The sequence below is a fragment of the Erythrolamprus reginae genome, chromosome 1, assembly GCF_031021105.1.
Source record: "Erythrolamprus reginae isolate rEryReg1 chromosome 1, rEryReg1.hap1, whole genome shotgun sequence".
NCBI lineage: Eukaryota > Metazoa > Chordata > Lepidosauria > Squamata > Dipsadidae > Erythrolamprus > Erythrolamprus reginae.
Window position 1 is genome coordinate 394,670,164 of NC_091950.1, and position 25,674 is coordinate 394,695,837.

Below are 25,674 nucleotides of genomic sequence, written 5' to 3' on the forward strand. Positions count from 1 at the left end.
TGTTGTCTGGCAGGACCCAGGGGAAGAGCCTTCTCTGTGGCCGCACTGACCCTCTGGAATCAACTTCCCCCAGAGATTAGGATTGCCACCACTCTCCTTGCCTTTTGCAAACTCCTTAAAACCCACCTCTGTCGGCAGACATGGGGAAATTGATTCCCCCTGGACCATTTTTGTTTTATGCATGGTTTGTGTGAGATGTATGATTGCTTTTTATATGAAGGGGTTTTAAATTCTTTTAAATATTGGAATTGTACTGTTTTTATTTTTGTGAGCTGCCCCGAGTCTTCAGAGAGGAGCGGCATACAAATCTAATTAATAATAATAATAATAATAATAATAATAATAATAATAATAATAAATACTTTTGCACAATATAAGGGGACTTAATTTAGCCATAAGCAAGGCCAGATCAATTTGATTTAAATGTAATTTCTTGCTAGAGGAGTCCAGCCGATTGTGAAGGTTCCCTACTGTTGTGCTAAATTCACTGGAAGGAATTTAATTCTTGTTTGCTTTTTATTATATAATAACGCTAAATGATAATTTTGACACTAAAAAAAACCTCCACACACAACTAGAGTGATTAGTAAGTTTATTTCTTTATGTGTATAATATTTCATAAGCATATGTTGCAACTTAATCCTATTCAAGCGCTTGGCTCAGTATGTAACAGTATATAACAGATCTTGTTTTACTGCGACTGGAACAGTGGAATTTCAGGAAAGTCTTCTTACTCAAGCTGTTAACCAGTTCTTCTCCCAGATACTCTCCTCTCCATCTTCACTGAACTTGCAAGAGGTGAATTCAAGCCAACAATTTCTTCCCTTTCCTGTTTCCTGTGAATTAAGAAACACGTCTTTCTTATTTTCAAGTGAAAAAAGCTATAGCTGCAGTCACTTTTACGGTCCTTTAAAAAGAAAATGTGGACTGTTTGCTATGGAAAAATCTTATATCTGTACCAATTTACTGATATCTGTTGTTTCTTAGTGAAGATGGAAAATCCCCCCTTTCCCCTTTCCAAAATGGGAAAGTACTTTCCAGCATTTTGGAATTGCAGATGCTGAAACATTTCAAGGGGGGGGGGGAGCCTCCAATAGTTGAAGTCAGGATTTGGGGAGCAATTTGAGATCAACTGACTCCCAAGTACTGTGTCTCTGCTAGATTCTTACATATTGCATTTGAGAATTTAATATGTTTTCTCCTCTAGCACGCAATGGAATGTCTCTGAAAAACCAGGGAAAATTTTATATTTCCAAACAGCCAGAATTCCTCTAGAACAGCATTTTTCAATCTTGGCAATTTTAAGAAGGGTGGACGTTAACTCTCAAAATTCTTCAGGCACCAAGTCCATATCTCTTAAAGCTAGCTAACTAGTAACTAGCAGGGTTATTAATACAGTGGTACCTCTACTTACGAACTTAATTCGTTCCGTGACCAGGTTCTTAGGTAGAAAAGTTTGTAAGAAGAAGCAATTTTTCCCATAGGAATCAATGTAAAAGCAAATAATGTGTGTGATTGGGGAAACCACAGGGAGGGTGGAGGCCCCGTTTCCTCCCAGGAGATTCCTAGAGAGGCCCCAGGAAGGCTTCTCTCTGCCATTTCCAGCCCCGTTTCCTCCCAGGAGATTCCTAGAGTAGCCTCACGGATGCTTGGGTTTGTAAGTGGAAAACTTACTTAGTTTTATAATGTTTTAGTTTTAGCAAATGTTTGATTTTTTTTATCCCTTTGTATCTATTTATATGGTATTTTTATTATTGTTGTAAACCGCCCTGAGTCCTTTGGGATTGAGCGACATAGAAGTCAAATAAATGAATGAATGAATGAATGAATAAATAAATAAATAAATGGTTCTTGAGAAGAGGCAAAAAAATCTTGAACACCCGGTTCTTATCTAGAAAAGTTCGTAAACAGAGACGTTTGTAGGTAGAGGTACCACTGTATTTCGATTTCACTGCTCAAACTGATCCCCTCTCTCTTCTCTCTTCCTATTTCCAACTTTTGCTAAATACATGCTCCCTAAGTATAAGATACTCCCGCTGTACCTGTCCTGCAAAGCAGACGTTCCCGCAAGAGGCTATTTCTTCGCCCTCCGGTGGCTGTATTTCAAAGGGAGAGAATCCTCTTCTTCCAGGCTCCTAGCATCGCAGTCTGCCATCTTAGAATGGCTGACTTTGCCCCCCTGCCGTTGGTTCTGATCTGGTCCTAGCCTTGGCGACTTCTTTGCGGTGGAGTTCCGCAGCTTCTTCTTACGGCTCCGACTGGAGGCGTGCTTCTTGCGTTGCCTTTTTTGCTCCGCCTCCTTTTGCTGCATCTTCACCAGTTTTTCAAAGCTCTTGGTGGGGTTTGTGTTATCAAACCAATCCTGAAGGGAAGAGGCACAATACAAATGCTGGGCACACAATTGATGACACTGACTCTCAGCACAGGAAACATAGAAACATAGAAGTCTGACGGCAGAAAAAGACCTCCTGGTCCATCTAGTCTGCCCTTATGCTATTTTCTGTATTTTATCTTAGGATGGATATATGTTTATCCCAGGCTTGTTTAAATTCAGTTACTGTGGATTTATCAACCACGTCTGCTGGAAGTTTGTTCCAAGGATGTACTACTCTTTCAGTAAAATAATATTTTCTCATGTTGCTTTTGATCTTTCCCCCAACTAACTTCAGATTGTGCCCCCTTGTTCTTGTGTTCACTTTCCTATTAAAAACACTTCCCTCCTGGACCTTATTTAAGCATTTAACATATTTAAATGTTTCGATCACGTCCCCCCTTTTCCTTCTGTCCTCCAGACTATACAGATTGAGTTCATTAAGTCTTTCCTGATACGTTTTATGTTTAAGACCTTCCACCATTCTTGTAGCCCGTCTGAATATTTGTCCCTCTCCCACCCGTGAAGAGTAGGCAGGAATAAAAAGGCCTAAAACCATGGATTGTGTAAACACACGCAGGTCCATGCTTTTGAGGCTGGGTCCTCACCTCGGAGTGCACGGTGTTTATATGGTATTTGACCCCACTCTCAGAGACAAACTCCTTCTCACAAATCAAACACTTGTACTTCCCAGCCACAAACTCGCCCTGTAATTAAGGAAAAAGACAAAATCGTGACCATTCCCAGCACTGATGGTGAACATTAAGGAAAAGAAGTGAAAATTAGCAAAGAGGTTTTGCTTTGGGGAATTTTGTCATACGGTGGTCCCTTGTTTTTCGCGGGGGATGCGTTCCGTGGAGTAGAGGAAAGATATTTTTAAATGTATTTAACAAGTATTTGGACTTTTAAAACCCACCCTTTGCATTAAACAATCATTCTATAATGTTTCTCAGCTGGAACTACTGTACATGTGATATCCTACCAGTTTCTTTAATAGAGTACAGTAGTACTCTAGAAGAATTTTATGAATTTTTAATGGATTTAAAATTTTCAAATGGATTTAAGCCCCCTCTGAAAACTCATGAAGTAGCATATCCGCAAAACATGAACCGCAAAGTAGCAAGGGATTACTGTATTGTGGCTTTCCTCTTGATGCTGACCACATCAAAAGTATCACAAACCTTTTTTATTCATGGAGAAATGAGAGTGAAACGGTCTGGAGGAAAAACAAAATGTTCTTTCTGTCCTCAAATGCTTTCCACAAACTAAGTGAGGGAGCCATGCAGGTATCACTTAAAGGGGGCAAAGCCTTACATGCAAAATATGAATCTTTTGGAGAGGACCAGCTCCCACCAGAGATTAGAATTGCCCCCACCCTCCTCGCCTTTCGTAAGCTCCTTAAAACCCACCTCTGCCGTCAGGCATGGGGGAACTGAGATATTCCTTCCCCCTAGGCCTTACAATTTATGCATGGTATGTTTGCGTGTATGTTTGGTATTATAATAAGGGTTTTTTAGTTGTTTTAGTATTGGATTGCTACATGCTGTTTTCATCATTGTTGTTAGCCCCGCTGAGTCTACGGAGAGGGGCGGCATACAAATCCAATAAATAAATAAATAAGGACCGATCTGTCAGAATTTTTTTTTTTAATTATTTGTTTCGTCAAGTATGTATTGGTGGTATACAAAGATATAACAATGATACATGATACCACTAAGAGAGAAACATTAGGACCAGAAGGCAGGCTGGTACACTTATGCACACCCCTTACTGACCTCTTAGGAATCGGGAGATAGTCTAATGTTAGTGGATAGCATAAGGGTAAAGGTTTAGGGGTTAGGTGATGATACTACAGAGTGTGGTAGTGAGGTGGAATTGACTGTTTGCCTAAGTTCCCCTGCTTCCTAGGACTTTTTTTGACAACAACTGAGAAGGCCTCCATGCAGCTTTTCAACTGATACATACCAGGGTGCAATTGCCCAGATGGGCCTTAAGACCAGAGATGCTGCCGTAGACACACTCACAACCCTTGAGAGAAACAAAACAGAAATAAGGTCGCTATGTAAAGGCCGAGTGATCTAGGCTGATAACTATAAGGAAAAAGGATTTCACACAAGCTATAACAACCACACTCATGCATTCATCAGTTGGTGTGCTTTTGGGAAAGAGGCTTTCCTTTGTGCCTGTAGAGGATATATGACAAAAAGACAGATATAAAACATTCACAGATCTTCAGACTGTGCAACAGAGTCCAAGGAGCACTTCACAGATTTGTCTTATATAATGGACCAAGTTTGGAAATAGGATGAAACTGCCCCACTTAATCAGGATCATATTTCTAATGAAACTAGGATGGGGAAAAGAACTAGTTTTAGCTGCAAACCCTACTCCTTGCTCACCAAATCCAATCTTACCTGGCGGGGGCTATAGTTACCTGGTTGGGGCAATGGACCCGTCTGTAAGTCTTTATTTCTGACCTCCACTTGCACAGAACCTCCTGGCTCACAGCAGGCATCCCCGGTCGCGTATATTTCAGCTGAGACAGGAGAACAGAACAAAAGCAAAGACTAGAGTTCAGAAGCTGGTAAGGTCATCTCTGTGTATTCTTTTTAAATGAAACTTCTCTTTCTACTTATAATTTTCGAGCCAATCATCCTCTCCTAAAGAGCTTTGATGTCAGGCAAGATCAATACCTAATCAAGTTCACACATACTGTACATTCAGGCAGATGGCTCCCAATTTGCCAGCAACTATACATATTAGGGCTAGCGTTAGGGTTAGAAAAATCTAACATAAAAGACAGAACCTGTTAGCAAGGCTAAAGTCAACTGGAATGGGTTATTGATCACATGTCAAGGATGCCCAACTTGTAAAAAGACTCTGGGTAGTTTACAATTAAAAAAAAAGCATTTCAAAAAATCATGAGTCTTGGGAATGATGCACAAAGTCCTTCCAATGATAGATTCTAATCATAAATATTATCCCAAATAGCCTTGCATGTCCCACAGAAAGCATGGCAAACATTACATCAAGACATAAGAGCTGTTTTTGTACATATAATTTAAACAAAGCATGGCTTGCACTAACTCATTTTTTATTTAATAATTTAACAATCTTCCATCTGCCTCTATTTAGTTCAGGTCTAGTTGCTGAGGATTATACAGCAAATCGATAGTGTCTCTGTTTCTCTCCACGTACGCAACATTCCAAGAAGGATGTAATATCTTTGTGAGTGACATGGGGGAAGGTTTGGTAGGGAAGGTTTGCCTATTTGCCGATGACTCTAAAGTTTGCAATAGGGTTGATATTCCTGGAGGCGTCTGTAATATGGCAAATGATTTAGCTTTACTAGATAAGTGGTCAAAGCAATGGAAACTGCAGTTTAATGTTTCCAAATGTAAAATAATGCACTTGGGCAAAAGGAATCCTCAATCTGAGTATTGTATTGGCAGTTCTGTGCTAGCAAAAACTTCAGAAGAGAAGGACAGTCACAAAATGGGTGAACAGTGTGGTCAGGCAGTAGGGAAAGCAAGTAGAATGCTTGGCTGCATAGTTAGAGGTATAACAAGCAGGAAGTGGGAGATTGTGATCCCGTTGTACAGAGCGCTGGTGAGACCACACATTTGGAATACTGTGTGGTCTCACCAGTGCTCTGTACAACGGGATCACAATCTCCCCCTTCACAATTCTGGAGACCTCACCTACAAAAAGATATTGATAAAATTGAACGGGTCCAAAGATGGGCTACAAAAATGGAAGGTCAAGCATAAAACCTATCAGGAAAGACTTAATGAACTCAATCTGCATAGTCTGGAGGACAGAAGGGAAAAGGGGTGCATGATCTAAACATTTAAATATGTTAAATCGTTAAATAAGGTTCAGGAGAGAAGTGTTTTTAATAAAAAAGTGAACACAAGAACAAGGGGCACAATCTGAGGTTGGTTGGGGGAAAGATTAGAAGTAACGTGAGAAAATATTATTTTACTGAAAAAGTAGTAGATGCTTAGAACAAAGTTCCAGCAGACGGGGTTGGTAAATCCACAGTAACTGAATTTAAACATCCCTGGGATAAACATATATCCATCCTAAGATAAAATACAGGAAATAGTATAAGGACCACGAGGTCTTTTTCTGCCATCAATCTTCTATGTTTCTATATAAATAAATCAGCTCGGATACCCAAGTCATGAACAAAATTTGGGATGATTTTGTAATCTCAAAAACAAGGCAAATTATACCTCGAGAACTGCAAATATCCCTCTCATTTTGGAAAGGCTCAATCATTGTCTGAGGGAATAAGGAAAGGTAGCTCTTCCCAGAACTTTATATACAGTCATAGCTAGTAACAGAGCTGTTACCATGGATGCTCCACTGATCTGAAGTAACAAAGCTGCAATAAAACTAATGTATTTTTCAGAATATAAAATGCACCGGGGTATAAGATGAGCATATATTTTAGAGGTGGAAAACAAGGAAAAAAGTATTCTGAACCAAATGGTGTAGAAACATATTATTTAATAAAATACCAGGGTAGCAGAATACTTTTTACAAACATGTATACTGTACTTATAACCATGCACACCTTTTATTTCAAAGCTGACAGCTTTAAGACTTGTGGACTTCAACTCCCAGAATTCCTCCTCCAGTCATGCTAGATGTGGTAATTACAAGGCAAAACCACCCATGTTTATGTGAAAAACGGGCCATTTTTTGCCTGGTTTGTTTGCAATAACGGGGTGGGCAAAGGTCTTGGAAGTCTGCAGAGAGCTCCTGGGGACTGGCAAAATTCCATTTTTGCAAAATAAGAGCCATTTTTCAGCTGGTTTTGGGTTTTTTTTTTGCAAAAATGAAGTGGGCAAAGGATCTGGGAAGCCTGCAGAGAACTCCTGGGTGCTGGGGAATGGCAAATGCTCCCATTTCTGTGAAAAGCAGGCCAGTTTTTGCCATCCCCCAGCACTTCTGAGCTCTCTGCAGGCTTCCCAGATCCTCTGTCCATCCCAGTTTTGCAAGAAACTGGTCCATTTTTTGCAAAAATGGGATGCATGGGCGGGGCTTCGGAACAGCAAAATTGGCGGTATTTGATGTATAAGATGCACCAATATTTCCACTCTCTTTTAGGGGGAAATGGTGCGTATTCCAAAATATATGGTTTGTGCCCCAAGCACCGATTTGCTCCTCTCAGTTAGTATTTTTACTTGTGATATTTCATTTCTTAGCTACCCAGACCTTGGACATTTCCCTCTTTACAGAACATGCAAATCCTGTACCTTCCGATCATCAGGAACAAGATCCTGCAAGACCTTCCTCTTTGGCCATTCTTTTACAAGTTCTTCATTAGCCAATTCATGCAGGTAGTAGGCAGCCACCTTAGCGGACTTCCTCTGGATTCTGCCTATGCTGCTTGATTCCATGCTTGGGTCCTTCAGAGGAGTCGTCCTGCTGTCTTCATGGAGAAATGACACCTGAGAGGAAAAGCCAAGGTAACATTTTTTTCAGTCACTGACTGTTTACACTATTCAAAGACCTGGAATTGGTTAAAGGAAAGAGCAACAAAGAAATAAATAAAAATTCAAGCAAAGCAACACGTCGAATAAGATAATTCAAAAATTAATACTATGTGAAAGAAGTAAAATTCTCTGATCGAACACCTAAAAAGTGGGGAAACTTGTATTTCCCCAAATGTTGTATGTGTATGTTTCTGTGTATGTCTTTTCTTTTTATGTTATATTTGAAAAAAAATAAAAATAATAAAAAACAAACAAACAAAGACCTGGGAAGAGAATTGAACAATAAGAATGTTCTCTTTCTTTCTTTCTTTCTTTCTTTCTTTCTTTCTTTCTTTCTTCTTTCCTTCCCTTCTTTTTCTTTCTTTTTCTTTCTCTCTCTCTCTTTCTTATTTTTAAAATTTCTATGCTGCCCATTCCCGAAGCAATCTGGGTGGCTTACAACAATAAATTATTGATATTATTTATTATTTTTTTGGATTTATATGCCGCCTCTTTCCAAAGACACAAGATGGCAGGAATTATTATAGAACAGGAGGCCCGCGGACAGGAAGTATCTCATGCAGGCCACGCCTAACCCAGCTCCACAAAAGGGAAAAAATGTCGCGATACATCACGCGATGGCAACGTGAGGTGGCGAGTGTTATAGAATCTGAAATACTGTGCCACAAGAGCATTTCTGAATATTGTTGTGGGCCTCGGGTTTTTCCTCCCCATGTCACAATTATCTTGTGCCCTAGGATGTCCTTTTTAGGGGGGGGGGAAGAAAGATTTGAAATCCTTGTGATGACTTGTGAAGGCGAAGAAGACAAGAGACAAGATTTAAAGGCTGCTCAGAAGCTTATCTGTTTCCCCTCCCCAGGTTCAGCACCCAAAGAAACTTACAGGTCCATGCTCGGATTTCAAGTGGTAAACAAGGCCTGCCTTGGACCGATATGCCTTATTGCAGTGGTGGCATTTTAAAGCCATCTTCTCCAGTTCGGCAGCTGCTTTGCCACATTTCTGTGTGTGGTAGAGATACCCCATTATGCTGGTGAAGCTGCCTGTACATCCCTGTAGAAGCAGGGCAGAGAAAAACAGTGGTCAATTCCTGAGACTTGAACCGGGGGAGGGGGGGAGAGAAGGGAGGGAGGGAGGGAGAAACAGATGCATTATTTTTTTTCCTACATATGGTCAGAAATTCAGAAGACAAGTCTAATCCACTGGCCCACCACTCCCCAAGAACAGGCAAAGGTACTCTTCTTGGGACTTGGAAAAGTCCATCTGGACAACTTGGAAAAGTCCATCAGAGCTGTAAAGATGTATTATTCTAATGTATTATCTCATTCTGACCATATTATTGTATATAAGCTGGTGTGCCCTAACCAGAACTTCAAAAGACAAAGATAGCATGGTTTGGGATGTGTGAGGGAAATACCGTATTTTTCCTAGTACAGTGGTACCTCTACCTAAGAACACCTCTACTTACAAACTTTTCTAGATAAGAACCGGGTGTTCAAGATTTTTTTGCCTCTTCTCAAGAACCATTTTCCACTTACAAATCCGAGCCTCCGAAACTGTAACCAGAAAAGGCAGGGAGAAGCCTCCTTGGGGCCTCTCTATGAATCCCCTGGCAGGAAACAGGGCCGGAAAAGGTGGGGAGAAGCCTTCATTGGGCCTCTCTAGGAATCTCCTGGAAGGAAACAGGGCTGGAAAAGGTGGGGAGAAGCCTCTGTGGGGCCTCTCTAGCAATCTCCTAGGAGGAAACAGGGCTGGAAAAGGAATCTCCTGGAAGGAAACAGGGCTGGAGAAGCCTCTGTGGGGCCTCTCTAGGAATCTCCTGGGAGAAAACAGGGCCGGAAAAGGTGGGGAGAATCCTCAGTGGGGCCTCTCTAGTAATCTCCTGAGAGGAAATAGGGCCTCCACCCTCCCTGTGGTTTCCCCAATTATATGCATTATTTTCTTTTACATTGATTCCTATGGGAAAAATGGCTTCTTCTTACAAACTTTTCTACTTAAGAACCTGGTCACGGAACGAATTAAGTTCGTAGAGGTACCACTGTACCGCGTACCTTTCTGAGTATAAGACACACTCCCCCCCCCCAATAAGAGGGTGAAAATTTGGGTGTGTCTTATACCCTGAATGTAGCCCCGCCCACCAGCCACCATCCTTTGCCCTCTGCCTCCCAGCAATTTACCTCCTTGCAGTAAACAGCAAACAGCCTTAGTAGCTGAAGCTCACCTCTCTTGTGCACTTGAGCTTCCCCATGCGCTTCAGGACTCTCCGCAAACACTCTCGCTCGCTCTGCTTATCCAACTGGCTGGCTTCCTTCCTAATGGGCTGCACAAAAGCAGAGAACAGAAAAACGAACCCAAGGCTATTATCCGCAGCATATCCAAGGAGGTTTAGCTTGGAAAGAACCAAGGAGACAGGCAATGGGAATTTAAAATCCTGCTCGTCAGTCACAGGGGGAACTTGGATTTCAGTCCATTCTCCCAACTGAGCTCCGTGAAGAATTTCTGGTTTCTGAGTGCCGCTGAGGCATGGGACCTGTCAGGGGTTTCCGAACAAAGCACTGAGCTATTATTTTAACAATGCAACCAGTTGCTGCATAGGGGGTCACACCCAACTTCCAAGTGTTAGGTAGCCTAAATGTTTACATAGAAACATAGAAGTCTGACGGCAGAAAAAGACCTCATGGTCCATCTAGTCTGCCCTTATACTATTTCCTGTATTTTATCTTAGGATAGATATATGTTTATCCTAGGCATGTTTAAATTCAGTTACTGTGGATTTATCAACCACGTCTGCTGGAAGTTTGTTCCAAGGATCTACTACTCTTTCAGTAAAATAATATTTTCTCATGTTGCTTTTGATCTTTCCCCCAACTAACCTCAGATTGTGCCCCCTTGTTCTTGTGTTCACTTTCCTATTAAAAACACTTCCCTCCTGGACCTTATTTAACCCTTTAATATATTTAAATGTTTCGATCATGTCCCCCCTTTTCCTTCTGTCCTCCAGACTATACAGATTGAGTTCATTAAGTCTTTCCTGATACGTTTAAGCGGTTTATCCTGGGAGCCACCAAGATCCTTCCTAGACAAGACTTTTTATAGATATATGGATATATAGATATTTGATTTTGTAGATTTTCACGGGTATAGGTATGTAGGTCTTGGCATATTCGTGTCTTTTTGTCATCTTCAGGCTGGTGAGCACAAAGCCAAAAGCACTAGCTAAAGATGAGGAGTGGGTCCTTGTCGAAATGTCACCAGGATTTACATGGGAAAAGACCCAAACATGCCAAGACCTACATATATAAAATATATATATATTTTGCATCATACCAGGCTGTTGTGATCTGCCATGATGTGATACTTCATTCCTGCAAGAGATCGCAGCTGTTTCCCACAGTGTTGACATGTGAACATTTCCTAGGAATAGAAAGTGTTAAGACAGCCAAGAGATTAAGCTGCAATGGTTATGTGCTATCCCAGCTCTCCTTCCATTCAATGTTACTGTACAATGTGTCCGATCTTAGCGTTATAGTATCCTCGTTCAATATCAGGGATCTCTAATCTTGGCAACTTTAAACCTGTCGGATTTCAACTCCCAGCTTTGTTAGCTGGGGAATTCTGGGAGTTGAAGTCAGCCAGGCTTAAAGTTACCAAGGTTGGAGACCCCTGTTCTATACAATTTAGGGGAGTTTCACCTAAAACAACATTCTCGCACACATGTACACATTTGCAAAATATGGATTTCGAACTAAAGGGTAAATACAGTGATACTTCGTCTTACAAACCCCTCATCATACAAACTTTTTGAGATACAAACCCGGGGTTTAAGTTTTTTTGCCTCTTCTTCCAAACTATTTTCACCTTACAAACCCAAGCCGCCGCCACTGGGATGCCCCGCCTCTGGATTTCTGTTGCCAGCGAAGCGCTCGTTTTTGCGCTGCTGGGATTCCCCTGAGGCTCCCCTCCATGGGAAACACCACCTCTGGACTTCCGTGTTTTTGCAATGCTGCAGGGGAATCCCAGCAGCGCAAAAACGGGCGCTTCGCTGGCAATGGAAATCCGGAGGTGGGGTTTCCCAGCGAGGGGAGCCTCAGAGAAATTGCAGCATCAGAAAAACACGGAAGTCCAGAGGTGGGGTTTCGAGGACTTCCGTGTTTTTGCGATGCTGCAATTTGGGAAACCCCACCTCCGGACTTCCATTGCCAGCGAAGTACCAGTTTATGTGATGCTGGGATTCCCCTGCTGGGATTTCCCTGCAGCATCACAAAAAAACACAGAAATCTGGAGGTGGGGTTTCCCATGGAAGGGAGCCTCGGGGGAATCCCAGCTGCGCAAAAAAGGGCGCTTCAGCTGGCAAAAGGGGTGAGTTTTGGACTTGCACGCATTAATCGCTTTTCCATTGATTCCTATGGGAAACATTGTTTCATCTTACAAACATTTCACCTTACAAACCTCATCTCGGAACCAATTAAGTTTGTAAGACAAGGTATCACTGTACCACTAAATAAAGAAACAGTACATAAAGGGAATGGGTGGGAATTCCAGTCTTACATTTGCATTGTTGAATCTGAACTAATGATGTCTCAGCAGGGAATATTCCACTCAATATGCACTAACAATAAAGTAGAATTTCACTTTGGAGAACCACATTTAAAATAAAGCTGAAAATCTAATACCGTTAAGCATGTTTATCATGCGATGGCACTTTTTTACACTGTGCAGTTATGGTAAAAAGAATACTTTAAAACTGAAAATAAGCAATCCAAACAATCAACTTTTGGATCTCTTCCACATGAGGAAATACATCTTTTGTATATTTTAGTGTGATAAAAAATCAATAAAGAGGAAAGGGCACACCAGAAACACATATACAGTGTTCCCTCGATTTTTGTGGGTTCGAACTTCACGAAAAGTCTATACCATGGTTTTTCAAAAATATTAATTAAAAAATACTTTGCAATTTTTTCCCCCTATAACAAGGTTTTTCCCACCCAATGACATCATATGTCATCGCAAAACTTTCATCCGCCTTTAATAAATATTTTTTTGAATAAACTTTAATAAATAAACATGGTGAGTAATAATCGAAATGGTTGCTCAGGGAATGGGAAATTGCAATTTAGGGGTTTAAAGTGTTAAGGGAAGGCTTGTGATACTGTTCATAGCCAAAAATAGTGTATTTACTTCCGCATCTCTACTTCGTGGAAATTCGACTTTCGCGGGCGGTCTCGGAACGCATCCCCCGCGAAAACTGAGGGAACACTGTAAGGTTAAAATTCTAATGTATGATCTCTTTCTGACCATTTCATTGTATATAAGCTGGTGTGCCCTACCAGAACTTCAAAAGACAAAGGAAGCATGGTTTGGGATGTGTAAGGGAAATACCATATTTTTGGAGTATAAGACGCACTCCCCCCATAAGTGAGTGACAATTTGGGTGCGTCTTATTACACTGAATGTAGCCCCACCCTCCAGCCACCAACGTTAGGCTTCTGCCTCCCAGCAACTTACCTCCTTGCAGTAAACAGGAAGTTTCAGTTTCAGCAAAGCCTGATTGGTACACGCAGGAGAGGCCTCCTGACCACCACCAGCTGTTTCAGATTGTAGGGAGGCAGATCCCCCCTCCCTTGTGCTAATCAGGCTGTTCTGAAACTGAAAGCAAAACTGAAACAGGCTGGAGGCAAATTGCTGGGGGGCAGAGGTAGATTTTTTTCCTAATTTTTCTTCTCCAAAAAGAGTAGGTGCATCTTATAGTCTGAAAAATACGGTTAACTGTCTGAACACCCAGACTAAAGATGAAATGTTGAAAGGGTTGGACCTTCTTTGGATGCCCTAACGGAATTCACAAGGACATGTATTCCCCATCTCCTCACCTGGTGGCAATTTGCCATATGCTTTTTCAATCCTTCCACCGTCTTCCTCACTACACACCGGCAGATTGGGCAAGTGACACGGCCCTTGTCCAGAATCTCCAAGTACCACTGCTCTTCTAAGCTTCCTGCCAGAGCACAGGATGGTGATGATTCAACATTTTAATCTTCTCTGTAGGTAACCCAACTGGGCCTTCCTTTTGAAGAGTGACAAGGTCAGAACAGAACCACCAAAACGGCAGGCTTATAGCACCTCCAGCATAATAAAAATGGTGGGCGCGGGGGGGCAGAGGGGGCAATTCAATTTAGAGAAGTGGCAAGGGGGGGAGATATGAATACAAAATCAGGCATAGGTGCAAAAGCCTGGAAGATTGAGGAAAGGCAAAGGAAGCATATATTCATTATGCCTGAATGAACTACTTCCTGTTTAGAGGCAGAGTACTTCTACTTTTCAGCCACTGCAGAGGGACAAAGTTCATGTCCTGCTTATGGAAGCATAACCATAATAACCAAAATAATTTTTTTACAGAGTATATTTGCCGAAACAAGAAAACAAAAGAATATAAGGAAGGTGTTTGATATAATGTTTTTGTAAATATATTTATTGTGATGTGTATTTATGTATTTGTTTGGTTTCTCTTATGTTTTCTTTTTTGTGTTTTGTCTTTTTGTATGTCTATATTTTTTTTTAATTAAATTTCAATAAAAAATTTTTTTTTTTAAAGGAAGCAGAGCCAATGCATTTTGGATGATCTCAGAAGTGATCTAGATCAAACCTTGATGAATACAGGAGCATTATTAAAGGAGAAGCCAGCCAGTTTTTGTCAAATAAATTCCAGTAAGACAACCCAGTGTCTCCCAATGTGTTCATCTATCAAACAAGAATTTGGTAAAGCATTATTGACATTAAATACATTATTGGTATGTCTTTTGTCTAAGCCAGCTACAGAAGTGCTCAGAAGTGAGGTTATTCTCTCAGAAAGATTTGGGCTGCAATTTGCTATGTAAAGGAATAGGTTCTAATGCAGTGTTTCCCAACCTTGGCAGCTTGGAGCTATCTGGACTTCAACTCCCAGAATTCCCCAGCCAGCGAATGCTGGCTGGGTAATTCTGGGAGTTGAAGTCCAGATAGCTTCAAGTTGCCAAGGTTGGGAAACACTGTTCTAATGAATGTCAGAGAAAATTTGTATTGGCTCTGTTTGCCTCTAGGGCAGGGGTGTCAAAGTCAAGACCCGGAAGCTGGATTCGGTCCACTGGATGCCTAGATCTCGCCTAGGGGGCCACTCTGGAAAGAGCAAAGGACCAGTCGCGGTGTCACTGCCAGTGAAAACCCGGTCACTGTCGGTCTGCAACTCCCACCGTTGTTAGGGAAGACACAACCGGCTTTCCACAGCAGTCTCTTCTGTCCAGTCCGGATGTTTCAATTACAGGAATCACCACCAAAGCTCCGTTTTCAGCTGCAACAGGCTCTGTTCCAGGGTGGCGCCGTGGTTAGACTGCAGCACTGCAGGCTATTTCAGTTAACTGATAGCTGTAGTTCAGCAGTTCAAATCTCACCACCGGCTCAAGGTTGACTCAGCCTTCCATCCCTCCGAGGTGAGTAAAATGAGGACCCGGATTGTTGGGGGCAATATCCTGATTCTGTAAACCGCTTAGGGAGGGCTGCAAAAGCACTATGAAGCAGTATATAAGTCTAAATGCTATTGCAACCCTTTGTCAGAGAAAACGGAGTTTGGGGGGGTCACTATTTTACTGGCAGAGTACTTAGACCAACACAGGGTCCCCCAGCATGAGTGATGTTGAGCTGGCCCTGCCCCACCCTGCCCACTTGGCTCCCCGAGATCAAACACAACCCTGATACAGCCCTCAATGAAATCAAGTTTGATACTCTAGGGCAGTGATGGCGAACCCTATGGCACGGGTGCCAAAGGTGGCACGCAGAGCCTTATCTGCTGGCACGTGAGCCATTGCCTTAGCTCAGCTCCAACGTGCATGTGTGTGCTGACCAGCTGATTTTTTGGCTCACAGAGGCTCTGGAGGGCATTTCTGGCTTCCAGAGAGCCTCCTGGAGGATGGGGGAGGGCATTTTTACCCTCCCCCGGCTCCAGGGAGCATGGGGAGGGTGAAATATGAGCCTACTGGACCCAGCAGAAGTTGGGAAATTGTCTGTTTCCAGCCTCCAGGGGAGTGGGGGAGCTTTTTTCACCCTCCCCAGGCACCGAATTATGTGTGTGGGCACTTGCGCATTCGTGATAGCACGCATGCACGCTCTTTCGGCACCCAAGGGAAAAAAAGTTTTGCCATAACTGCTCTAGGGCATCTTTCTTTCCTAAAAATTGCTGTGCCATTATCTGCAAAAATAGTTTTGTCTGAAAATGTCCCAAAGGTGCTTTTTTTTTAAAAAAAAGGCAACTGGACTTTCTTGCTTTTTCTTGGAGATGATGATGATGATGATTATTATTATTATTATTATTATTTATTAGATTTGTATGCCGCCCCTCTCCAATAACAAAGACAATGTAAGAACAAATCTAATAATTTAAAAAACACTAAAACCCCCATTATTAAAAGCAAGCATACACACAAACATACCATGTATAAACTGTATAGCAGTGATTTTCAACCTTTTTTGAGCCGCGGCACATTTTTTACATTTACAAAATCCTGGGGCACACCACCAACCAAAATGACACAAATCTAATAAATAAATAAATAAATAAATAAATAAATAAATAAATAAATAAATAAATACATACATACATACATACATACATACATACATACATACATACATACATAAATAACCCCCTCATATATACAATCCCATGTAACATCCCCTTATAAATACAGTCAATCATCAATCATCCCTCCTGAAATTTATACCACTGTCTCATTTATGGGTACTTCTCCTGTCTTTCCCCCTTTTCTCTCTCATGTTTCTCATTTCTCTCTCTTCCTCCCTTTTCCCCTCATTCCTTCTCCCTCTCACTTCTCCTCCTTTTCCATCCCTGTCTCTCTCTCCCCCTTATGTGTGTGTGTGTATACACACTCCAACCATTTCCAAAACCAGTTGAGGGCTGGGTTTTTTTTCTCTTTTATCCTTTTCAAAAACAGGTGTGGGCTGGGGTTTTTTTCTTATTATTTGGATGCTTTTTACCATATGCTTCAAGAATCACCCCTCTCTCTCTCTTTTGTTTCACTCTCCTCTTATTCTCTGCCTCAATCATTTTCTCATTTCTCCTTTTTTCTCCCCTTTTTGTTCTCATTTCTCTCACTCTCCTTTTCTCTCCCTATCTGTCTTGCTTTCTCTCTCTCTTGCTATCTTTTTCTCTCTCTTGTTCTCTTATTTTCTCTCTCTCTCTCTTGTTCTTTCTCTCTCTCATGCTTTCTCTCTCTTGTTCTTTCTCTCTCTGTTGCTCTCTCTCTCTTATTTTCTCTCTCTCTCTTTCCTTTCTCTCATTCCCTTTCTCTCTATCCTTTCTATCTCTCACTCTTTCCTTCTCTCCCTCCCTTTCTCTTTCCATTCCCTCTTTCTCTCTATCCTTTCTATCTCTCACTCTTTCCTTCTCCCCCTCTCTTTCTCTCTCTTTCCTTTCTCTCATTCCCTTTCTCTCTATCCTTTCTATCTCTCACTTTTTCTTTCTCTCCCTCCCTTTCTCTCTCTTTCCTTTCTCTCATTCCATCTTTGTCTCCTGGGGCTGACTGCGCCTGCCCTGCACCCCCCACCGCGGAGGGAAAGCATTTGGCATCGGCACCGCCAACCCCCCCCCTCCACAAGCAGCAAAAGCCTCTGCGACTGAGCCGGAAGGCAAACGGCGCACCCCGCCGCTTAGGCTTTTGCTGCTCGGGGGGGGGGGAGGATTTTCTCCTCCCCGCCCCCCCTGGCAGCCAAACGTCGCTGGTGCAGGAAAGCAGCGTGTTAAAAGGCGCGCTGCTTTCACGGAAAACAAACCCGGCTTTCCTGGCAACGGAGGATGACAAGCAGGACGAAGCGGGGTGGAGCAACGCGAGGCTCAAGCAGGCAGCTTCCGCGCGTTTCTTTCAGCGGAAGAGGAGGAGAGGGAGCGGATCGGGCGGGCGGGGGCAGCGCCTTCTACTGCCGGCGCCTCCCCGCCCCCGCCCCCCCCCAGGCAGGCAGGGGAATGGGGACTGCGCGCCCATGGAAAAGGGCACGCAGGGGGGGTATTTTGGGGTGCGCGGGTAGCGGCGGCGGCGGGCAATAGCCGGGGGGGCGGCTTCTGCAAGTGGGAGCTCCAGGGCTGAAGCCTCAGCCCTGGAGCTCCCACTTGCAGGAGCCACCTCGCGGCACACCTGGCCATGTCTCGCGGCACACTAGTGTGCCGCGGCACACCGGTTGAAAAACACTGCTGTATAGGCCCGGGGGAGATGTCTCAGTTTCCCCATGCCTGACGGCAGAGATGGGTCTTAAGAACTTTACGAAAGGCAAGGAGGGTGGGGGCAGTTCTGATCTCTGGGGGGAACTGGTTCCAGAGGGTCGGGACCACCACAGAGAAGGCTCTTCCCCTGGGTCCCGCCAGATGACATTGTTTCGTCGACGGGACCCGGAGAAGGCCAACTCTGTGGGACCTAACCAGTCGCTGGGATTCGTGCGGCAGAAGGCAGTCCCGGAGATATTCTGGTCCGATGTTTCAACTTCTCCGAGAGCCTCCTTCAGTTCTAAGTGGGAAAGGAAGGGTTTACACTCTTTTTCAATCAGCTGGTTCTTAACACTGTGAGAGTTATTGAAATCACTTGGGGGTTCACCTGTGTTTCCAGGGTACCTGAATAAGAGGGCAAATGAGTATGGAAGCGACTTTGGGAATGCATTGTGAACAAGAGATTTTGTACAAGTCTGCACAAGCCTCACTGCATCACACTGCATCTACCACACTGCGCTTGGGACTTTTGCCTTTGGAGTGGACAACCTCTTTTCTCGTAGCGAAAGGAAAAAGAGAAAGAACAAAAACTCATCCACGCAGCATTCAAAACATGCGGCTATCCCAACTGGGCATTTGTCAAAGCCACAAAAAGATCTAGTAGGAGCTCTTCCACTACGGACAGAGAAGAGAAGCAACTTTGTCATTTCATTCCATTGGAAGAGCATCATAAATCCTTCCTTTCTCACCAGTTAGTTAGAATCGAAGAAGCTACTTGGAGGAGAAATGAAATGCCTTCAAGAAAAATCAAGGAAGTCTAGTTGCTGTTTGAAAAAAAGCTCCTTTGGGACAACCATGACTTGAATGATGGAGAATCTCCATAGACCTTTGCCTGAAAACCACTAGGTATTATTATTATTATTATTATTAATATTAATATTATTATTTAGATTTGTATGCTGCCATTCTCTGAAGACTCGGAGAGGTAGGATATCTCTTCTTATAGAATTTTGAATTTTGTAGTATCTCTAGTATTGTATTTATATAGATGACTATTTATTTATTTTATTTATTTATTAGATTTGTATGCCGCCCCTCTCCATAGACTCGGGGCGGCTCACAACAAAATAAAACAGTTCATAACAAATCTAATAATTTACAATTTAAAATATTTAAAAAACCCCATTATTAAGCAGACATACATACAAACATACCATACATAAATTGCATAGGCCAGGGGGAGATATCTCAATTCCCCCATGCCTGACGACAAAGGTGGGTTTTGAGGAGTTTACGAAAGGCAAGGAGGGTAGGGGCAGTTCTAATCTCTGGGGGGAGCTGGTTCCAGAGAGTCGGGGCCGCCACAGAGAAGGCTCTTCCCCTGGGGCCCGCCAACCGACATTGTTTAGTTGACGGGACCCGGAGAAGGCCCACTCTGACTATACTGCCAAAGGTTTAGTAATAATATCTTTTTTGGGCTGCACATGTAAAATGCCTCCTTTTTCAATTCTGCTGGAAAATGGAAAGATGTATGAGCTTTTTCCAATACTGTTAAGTTCTAAATTCTGATAGCTCTTAACTGTTATTTCTACAATGCTTGTATATTCTTTCTTACCATGATTTTTTAAATGGGATTCTGCATCTTACCTGCCGCATATGTTGACGGTTCTGACTTTCTAGAGCACTTTTTAGACTTTGGGCTAGGTTGTTTTTCCACTGACTGTCTTTTTCCTGGGAGAAAGGCAAGCAATTGTGAGATTTTTCATTTACACCTGAGAAAAACTCAACTAAATACTGAACATCCTCCAAATCAGCGTTAGGGAAAGATAGAAGAAACAGCAAAAGTAGCATCCAGAGACTGGATCAACTGAGAATCCATCAAAGGAAACAAATATATGGGGTTTCCTAATCTATGCCAAACAGAAAACTGGGGATACTACTCGACTCACCAGAAACTTTTTGCTTCTTTTTGGGAAGTTGTTTGTAATCCTCGTCATCATCTTGTTCCATCTTATGCTTTGCCTTGGAATGGGAATCACCAGCTTGAGAGAGATAGCAAGAGAGCTTTTTTATGTTTATAGGTTTTAAAAAGCAAATACAGGTTCAAAACATATGCAACTAGAGCCTAAATGATTTTGTGTATCTGTGTGCATTCAAGTCAATGCTGACTTTTGATGACTCCTTGAACTAGTCCCTATAGCTTCCTTGGCAATATTTTTTAATTTTTTTAATTGACACTTCCTCCTTTGCTATGGGTAAGAGAAAGTAACTAGTACAAAATCACCTAGGTGAAATCATGGCCAAGATGGGCATAGAATTTACAGAGCTAACCCTAACTTCAACCATTATACTAAACCAACTCTTCTAATAAAAACATTATTTATTTATTTGTTTGTTTGTTTGTTTGTTTATTTATTTAGTTATTTATTTAATTTGATTTGTATGCCGCCCCTCTCCGAAGACTCGGGGCAGCTAACAACAATAAAAAGACAATGTAAACAAATCTAATATTAAAAATAATCTTAAAAAAACCCCAATTTAAAGAACCACTCATACAGACAAGCATACCATGGATAAATTCTATAAGCCTAGGGGGAAGGGAAATTTCAATTCCCCCATGCCTGACAACAGAGGTGGGTTTTAAGGAGCTTGCGAAAGGCAAGGAGGGTGGGGGCAACTCTGATATCTGGGGGGAGCTGTTTCCAGAGGGTCGGGGCCGCCACAGAGAAGGCTCTTCTCCTGGGTCCCGCCAAACGACATTGCTTAGTCGACGGGACCCGGAGAAGGCCAACTTTGTGGGACCTAACTGGTCGCTGGGATTCATGCGGCAGAAGGTGGTCCCGGAGATATTCTGGTCCGATGCCATGAAGGGCTTTATAGGTCATAACCAACACTTTGAATTGTGACCGGAAATTGATCGGCAACCAATGCAGACTGCGGAGTCTTGGTGTAACATGGACATACCTTGGGAAGCACAGGTATTGTCCCAGACAGGTGGACAAGTAAATATTAATCAAATAATATCTACATTTTGTAGTTGTTTACCTAGCCTCTCTTAAAAAGATTGAATTTAACACAAAAATAAGATGAACTACAAAGTAGCTATGCAAAATGCCAAGAAGAAACAATCTTATTAATCTGAGCTCATGACTTCAAGTTTGTGTCAATTAGTTAGCCAGCTAAAGTATCCATCGCTGCAGTTACATTGTAAATAATATTTTTAGGCGTAGACAATTTTATTTTGCTTCCTTTCCTTTTCCCTTTAAGAATAGAATAGAATTATTTTATTGGCTGTGTGATTGGACACACAAGGGATTTGCCTTTGGTGCGTATGCTCTCAGTGTACATAAAAGAAAATATAGATTTGCCAAGAATCATGTGGTACAACACTTAATAATTATCAGAGGGGTCAAATAAGCAAAGAAACAATATCTTAAGGATACAAACAACAAGTTGCAGTCATACAGTCATAAGTGGGAGGAAATGGTGATAGGAATGATGAGAAAAAAATAGTAGTAATAATAGTGCAAAGTCAGTAAATAGTTTGACAGTGTTGACAGAATTAGTTGTTTAGCAGAGTGATGGCATTGGGAAAATCAGACTCTTGATTCATAATTAATTGCTAAGTTAAAAAGAAGCAGTGACAGAATATGTCATTTGCACTCACAGACAAAGAATGCTATGCAGTATCTATTTCTACATGGGATTATTATACATGAACATGATTTTAACAAATCATTTGAGACTTACAACTCTCTAATCAAGAGAGAGCAGAAAAACATGATATACAGTATTACAAATGGAGAAATGTCTTTCTAATTCTAAGGAGAGACCCACCAAATATATTTGTTGTTATTATTGTTATTGCTGTCCTTGTCATTATCATTCTAATTTACCACCAGATTCTCCCAAACATCCCCAATGGTTTACAACTGTGTTTCCCAACCTTGGCAACTTGAAGATATCTGGACTTCAACTCCCAGAATTCCCCAGCCAGCGAATGCTGGCTGGGGAATTCTGGGAGTTGAAGTCCAAATATCTTCAAGTTGCCAAGGTTGGGAAATACTGGTTTACAATATATCCAATAAAAACATAAAATCAGTACACATTAAACATACATACATAAAATTCAAAACTCCATTATGCCCACACTATTAAGTTCTTTTTGCCTTCAAAGCTCATTCATACCTTTCTTCTCCTCTTCCATAACAGCCTTGACAGAAGGCTTCATCCCTTTCATCTCAAATCAGTACCTGGCCCATAAATGGCTTCATTATGTGCAAGGCCTGTCCCTCTAATTGCTGGCTCTGAGAAAAGGAGAAAGCATCACTATTCATATAGTACTTCATCAAACCATATATAAATCTGGCAGATGCCATTTACACAAGCTAAGCTTCATTACTTTTAATATGAGGTCTGCTTTTTTGGTGTTCTACTGAGTAAGCAAACTAAGCCTATGTGGTCAACTTGTGGTTCAATTTATCATCCAAGCTCAGAAAATGGTTTAATTCAATTGCAGCCAAAGGGTCAAAACAACTTCAGATGATAATCAGTATGTTTATTATTGGAAAGAGGATTTAAGCTGAAATTATAAGAAGCTGCGTTCTCCAATCTTTTACTAGTTCCTTGGTGACTACAAACACCTTTCCATCCTGCCCCACCATCAAATGAAATAACTGGTTTCTAACCAAATAGCACCTTGAATTGGAGCTGAAGTTAAATAAATGAAGTTCCTTCAGAACATGATTACTGATGTAATCCTTGAACTGAGAGAGGCCTTTTAACTTCAGAGTCCCAGCCAGTAGTCAACAGACATAAATTTAATTTAATTTAATTAATTTGACTTCTATGCTGTCCAACCTCAATGGGACTCAGGGCGCCTTACAACAGCAAATAGTACATACAATAAACAAAGTCAAATATTAAACCATCTGGTTATATGTATGTGCATGTACAATTTTACACATTTTTTAAAAACAATGTATTTTATTGGCAATTTTGGAAGGGCATGGAACCTGAGCTTTGGTAGTTATAAACCGATTGGTTTCATTAATTATTATTGGTTTCATAATTCATTAATTATGCTTTTTCTATTTTTTTTTTACTGTACAAAGGCATGTAATTATTGGTTATCTTAAATTTTAATGATTTTTATCGATTAATTAATTAATTAAATTATTTTTCAACTGGCTACATGCTGGAAGGCAAACTATGAAAATTATCATTAGAATTTAGGAAGGTAGACTCAGCCTTCCATCCTTTTGAGGTCAGTAAAATGAGGACCTAGATTGTTGGTGGTGGGCAATATGCTGACTCTGTAAAAAAATTAGACAGGGCTATATAGCACTATGAAGCGGTATATAAGTCTAAGTGCTATTGCTGTATTACTAATAATACCGGTAAAATGAAAGCGTTCTTAAGCTATCTAGTCTCCACCTGAACACATCCAATGATTGATTCATTTATTCTATGCCAGTGTTTCTCAACCTCAGTAGTTTGAAGATGGGTGGACTTCAACTCCCCAAATCCCCCTGCTGGTGGGAGAATTCTGGGAGTTGAAGTCCACCCATTTTCAAGGTGCCGAGGTTGAGAAACACTACTCTATGCACATTACCTAAAATTTCAAAAGCTACATGTAATAGAAGAACCACTCTGATGCTCTGGTTAATACATGAGGATGGAAATGGGAAGACCATGGATTTTAATTCCACCTAAGGCACAAAGCCATCTGGGATAACCTTGGGTCAGTCCCACTCTCTGAGCCCTAGGAAAGAAGCAAAGGTAGTCCTTGACTTGACAAACACAATTGAGCCCAAAAATTCTGTTGCCAAATGAGATGTTTGTTAAGTGAGCTTTGCCCCATTTTTACAATCTTTCTTGCCACACTTGTTAAGCCAGGGGTAGGCAAAGTTGGCTCTTCTATGATTTGTGGACTTCAACTCCCAGAATTCCTTAGTTAGCATGATTGGCTCAGGAATTCTGGGAGTTGAAGTCCACAAGTCATAGAAGAGCCAACTTTGCCTACCCCTGAGTTAAATGAATTCACTACAATTCCTAAGTTAGTAACCCGGTTGTTAAGTGAACCCAGCTTCCCCATCATCAACTTTTGCCTGTCAGAAGGTCACAAAAGGCAATCCCATGACTCCGAGACACAGTAACCGTCATTAATACGAAGCAGATGCCAAGCGTCTGAATTTTGGATCACAATGACCATCTGCAAAAATCAAAATTGTGACTAATTACTATAATGGTCAATGGTGGCGGGGGGAGGGAGGGCGCAGTGGTTAGAGCGCTGTAGTTCAGCAGTTCAAATCTCACCACCAGCTCAAGTTTGACTCAGCCTTCCATCCTTCCGAGGTGGGTAAAATGAGGACCCAGATTGTTGGGGGCAAGAGGCTGATTCTGCAAACCGCTTAGAAGGGGCTGTAAAAGCACTATGAAGCTGTATATAAGTTTAAATGCTATTATAAGTCTAAAAGGCTAGCCGATTGCTATAAATACGAAGCAGGTGCCAAGCGTCCGAATATCAGATCACAATGATCGATCTGCAAAAGTCGACCCAGTAACCGATGGCTATGAAGTCCTATTGTCCGGTTGCCGTCGTCACTAAGCGAACGGTTGCAAACCGAGGACGACCCGCAATCGCAACCCACTTTCCGGAAAAAACCTCGCTGCAAAAATGAAATAAAATAAAAATGCAGGCGCCCACCCCACCCTCCAAGAACCAAAACCGATCCGAAAGCACAAAATAACGCCGTGTAAATTAATTCGTTATTTAAGATTCCCGAAACTGCCGAAAATTTCGACAGCAAGGCTAATGATTCGGGTTAAAATAGGAAGGTTAGACGTTACCAACGCACCCAGCGAGCGTCGCTAACCGAAGAAGATCGGGGGGGAAACCACCGCGGAAATGGACGGTTCCAGGGCGGAACGAGTGGGCGGCCGGTTGAACTGCGCAATCTTCCGCTCCCCAAAACGGGCCACGAGCGTCGCTCTTTCTTAACGGACCCCCCCTCCGCCCCCACCCCGGTTTAAGGGGACGGGGGAGCTCCGATCTCCTTCCCGGCAGCCATCCGGGTGTGACTCACCTTTGCGACGGGTTTGTTTTTTCCCCTGCGCGGGCGATCCAGGCGCGGGATCCCGCGATCAAGGAAACGGGGGTGGGAGGTGGGGGCGGGAATCGGAAGCTATAGAGAAGCCACGCAAAAGGAGGCGGTCCTTGAAAAACAGCACCCAGCCCAGCCGAGTCCTCCTACCCCCCTCCCTTCGAGTCCTCGGAGGAAGCGGAAAGAAGAGAGGCGGTTGTTTCCCCTTCCTGGTTGCCTAGGGGACGCAAAGTTTCCCTTTACGCAGAGCACGTCGCTGTGCCCCGCCCCCTCGTTATTCTCGCTACCCGCTAAGAACGTCATTTCTCTTTTGTCAGAATGGGGGTTCTTAACGAGTCCGTGACGACGGCTCATTTTAGAATGGGCCCACTCTAATTATCGCAGCTCTATGCTTTGAAAAGGAGGGGCGGGTCAAAGTTCATCGGGGAATACTGTGTACGGGGGTGGTGT

At 42.3% G+C, this 25,674-nt stretch overlaps 1 protein-coding gene across 2 annotated transcripts; it reads right to left on the minus strand.

The window, feature by feature from the left end:
- Positions 1-575: 575 nt before the first annotated feature.
- ZNF512 (zinc finger protein 512) lies at positions 576-25,450 on the minus strand. 2 transcript variants are annotated; one of them, XM_070735012.1, is made up of 14 exons: positions 25,207-25,450; positions 22,307-22,425; positions 20,068-20,160; positions 19,766-19,849; positions 13,746-13,870; positions 11,203-11,289; positions 10,097-10,195; positions 8,761-8,928; positions 7,639-7,833; positions 4,806-4,907; positions 4,337-4,399; positions 2,980-3,078; positions 2,043-2,362; positions 576-836 (listed from the first exon to the last, which is right to left on the minus strand). In XM_070735012.1, the coding sequence occupies exons 2-13, from the start codon at positions 22,356-22,358 to the stop codon at positions 2,075-2,077; spliced, it is 1,455 nt and encodes a 484-aa protein (XP_070591113.1). In that variant the 5' UTR covers positions 22,359-22,425; positions 25,207-25,450; the 3' UTR covers positions 576-836; positions 2,043-2,074. The 2 variants fall into 2 exon arrangements, with proteins under 2 accessions (XP_070591113.1, XP_070591112.1); XM_070735011.1 differs by having other exon boundaries at positions 24,979-25,232.
- Between the last annotated feature and the right edge of the window lie 224 nt (positions 25,451-25,674).